Raw genomic sequence first — 2,622 nt, 5'->3', positions numbered from 1 at the left:
GAGAGGAGGGAGACGCAGTGTGTGAGGGAGAGGCGGGAGACGCAGTGTGTGAGGGAGGGGGAGAGGCGGGAGACGCAGTGTGTGAGGGAGGGGGAGAGGCGGGAGACGCAGTGTGTGAGGAAGGGGAGAGGAGGGACACGCAGTGTGTGAGGAAGGGGAGAGGAGGGACACGCAGTGTGTGAGGAAGGGGAGAGGAGGGAGACGCAGTGTGTGAGGGAGGGGGAGAGGCGGGAGACGCAGTGTGTGAGGGAGGGGGAGAGGAGGGAGACACAGTGTGTGAGGGAGGGGGAGAGGCGAGAGACGCAGTGTGTGAGGGAGGGGGAGAGGCGGGAGTCGCAGTGTGAGGGAGGGGGAGAGGCGGGACACGCAGTGTGTGAGGGAGGGGGAGAGGCGGGAGACGCAGTGTGTGAGGGAGGGGGAGAGGCGGGAGACGCAGTGTGTGAGGGTGGGGGAGAGGCGGGAGACGCAGTGTGTGAGGGAGGGGAAGAGGCGGGAGACGCAGTGTGTGAGGGAGGGGGAGAGGCGGGAGACGCAGTGTGTGAGGGAGGGGGAGGGGGAGAGGCGGGAGACGCAGCGTGGGAGGGAGGGGGAGAGGCGGGAGACGCGAGATTGATGAATGGGGGGTTGTGTGAGTGAGGGATGAGGAGGGGGTGTATGTTATACCCATGGGACATGTTGGGGTTAGCTGTAGAGTTAGGAGGAGAAGTTACACCCCAGGACTGGCAGATAACGAGCCTGTCCCGTCTCTTCTCTCTCAGGACCCTGGCTTTGCCAGCCAAGCTTTAATTAACAAGAAGCTAAATGACTATCGCAAAGTAAGGTAAGACCCCAATACAAACCCACCCCGTCCCATCACGCATCCCATCCCCGTCCCATCCCCTCCATCCCCTCCCCGTCCCCCTCCCCCTCCCCGTCCCATCCCCTCCCCCTCCCCGTCCCATCCCCTCCCCCTCCCCGTCCCATCCCCTCCCCGTCCCATCCCCTCCCCGTCCCATCCCCTCCCCGTCCCATCACGCATCCCCTCCCCGTCCCATCCCCTCCCCCTCCCATCACGCATCCCCTCCCCGTCCCATCCTCTCCCCGTCCCATCACGCATCCCCTGCAATTGCCCCCGATGTTCCTGTATCTGCCCTCACGCCCCTGTCCTACATCGCAGCCTGTGTGGGGCCAAACCCGAGACCTCCCCGAAGGGGACACGGAGCCACGGGATCAGATCGGATCTCTTGTGGGCAGCTGGACTGACCGCCCCTCGCTCTCCGAAGCAAGACAGTGCGGGCAAAGGTACAACAAGGGGCGCACAGCACAGCCCCCAAACCTACCGGCCAGCGCCCCCAAACCTACCGGCCAGCGCCCCCAAACCTACCGGCCAGCGCAGCGCCCCCAAACCTACCGGCCAGCGCAGCGCCCCCAAACCTACCGGCCAGCGCAGCGCCCCCAAACCTACCGGCCAGCGCAGCGCCCCCAAACCTACCGGCCAGCGCAGCGCCCCCAAACCTACCGGCCAGCACCCCCAAACCTACCGGCCAGCGCAGCGCCCCCAAACCTACCGGCCAACGCAGCGCCCCCAAACCTACCGGCAAGCGCAGCGCCCCCAAACCTACCGGCCAGCGCAGCGCCCCCAAACCTACCGGCCAGCGCAGCGCCCCCAAACCTACCGGCCAGCGCAGCGCCCCCAAACTTACCGGCCAGCGCAGCGCCCCCAAACCTACCGGCCAGCGCAGCGCCCCCAAACCTACCGCCCAGCGCAGCACCCCCAAACCTACCGGCCAGCGCAGCGCCCCCAAACCTACCGGCCAGCGCAGCGCCCCCAAACCTACCGGCCAGCGCAGCGCCCCCAAACCTACCGGCCAGCACAGCGCCCCCAAACCTACCGGCCAGCGCAGCACCCCCAAACCTACCGGCCAGCGCAGCGCCCCCAAACCTACCGGTGTGCGCAGCGCCCCCAAACCTACCGGCCAGCGCAGCGCCCCCAAACCTACCGGCCAGCGCCCCCAAACCTACCGGCCAGCGCAGCGCCCCCAAACCTACCGGTGTGCGCAGCGCCCCCAAACCTACCGGCCAGCGCAGCACCCCCAAACCTACCGGCCAGCGCAGCACTCCCAAACCTACCGGCCAGCGCAGCGCCCCCAAACCTACCGGCCAGCGCAGCACCCCCAAACCTACCGGCCAGCGCAGCGCCCCCAAACCTACCGGCCAGCGCAGCGCCCCCAAACCTACCGGCCAGCGCCCCCAAACCTACCGGCCAGCGCAGCGCCCCCAAACCTACCGGCCAGCGCAGCGCCCCCAAACCTACCGGCCAGCGCAGCGCCCCCAAACCTACCGGCCAGCGCAGCGCCCCCAAACCTACCGGCCAGCGCAGCGCCCCCAAACCTACCGGTGTGCGCAGCGTCCCCAAACCTACCGGCCAGCGCAGCGCCCCTAAACCTACCGGCCAGCGCCCCCAAACCTACCGGCCAGCGCAGCGCCCCCAAACCTACCGGCCAGCGCAGCGCCCTAAACCTACCGGCCAGCGCCCCCAAACCTACCGGCCAGCGCAGCGCCCCCAAACCTACCGGCCAGCGCAGCGCCCCCAAACCTACCGGCCAGCGCCCCCAAACCTACCGGCCAGCGCAGCGCCCCCAA

At 68.7% G+C, this 2,622-nt stretch overlaps 1 protein-coding gene across 1 annotated transcript in view; it reads left to right on the top strand.

Moving 5' to 3' along the window:
• The first annotated feature begins 665 nt into the window (after positions 1–665).
• The window catches only part of LOC142476237 (rho GTPase-activating protein 23-like), a 43,005-nt gene continuing 41,048 nt past the window's right edge, over positions 666–2,622 (top strand). Inside the window, 2 exon segments of the mRNA XM_075581722.1 lie at positions 666–820; positions 1,157–1,281. Coding sequence (XP_075437837.1) covers positions 666–820; positions 1,157–1,281 — 280 coding nt within the window.

Source organism: Ascaphus truei, unplaced genomic scaffold, assembly GCF_040206685.1.
Source record: "Ascaphus truei isolate aAscTru1 unplaced genomic scaffold, aAscTru1.hap1 HAP1_SCAFFOLD_1536, whole genome shotgun sequence".
NCBI classification, from domain to species: Eukaryota; Metazoa; Chordata; class Amphibia; order Anura; family Ascaphidae; genus Ascaphus; species Ascaphus truei.
Note: the sequence above shows the minus strand (reverse complement) of the source record. Positions and strands in the feature narration are given on the sequence as shown.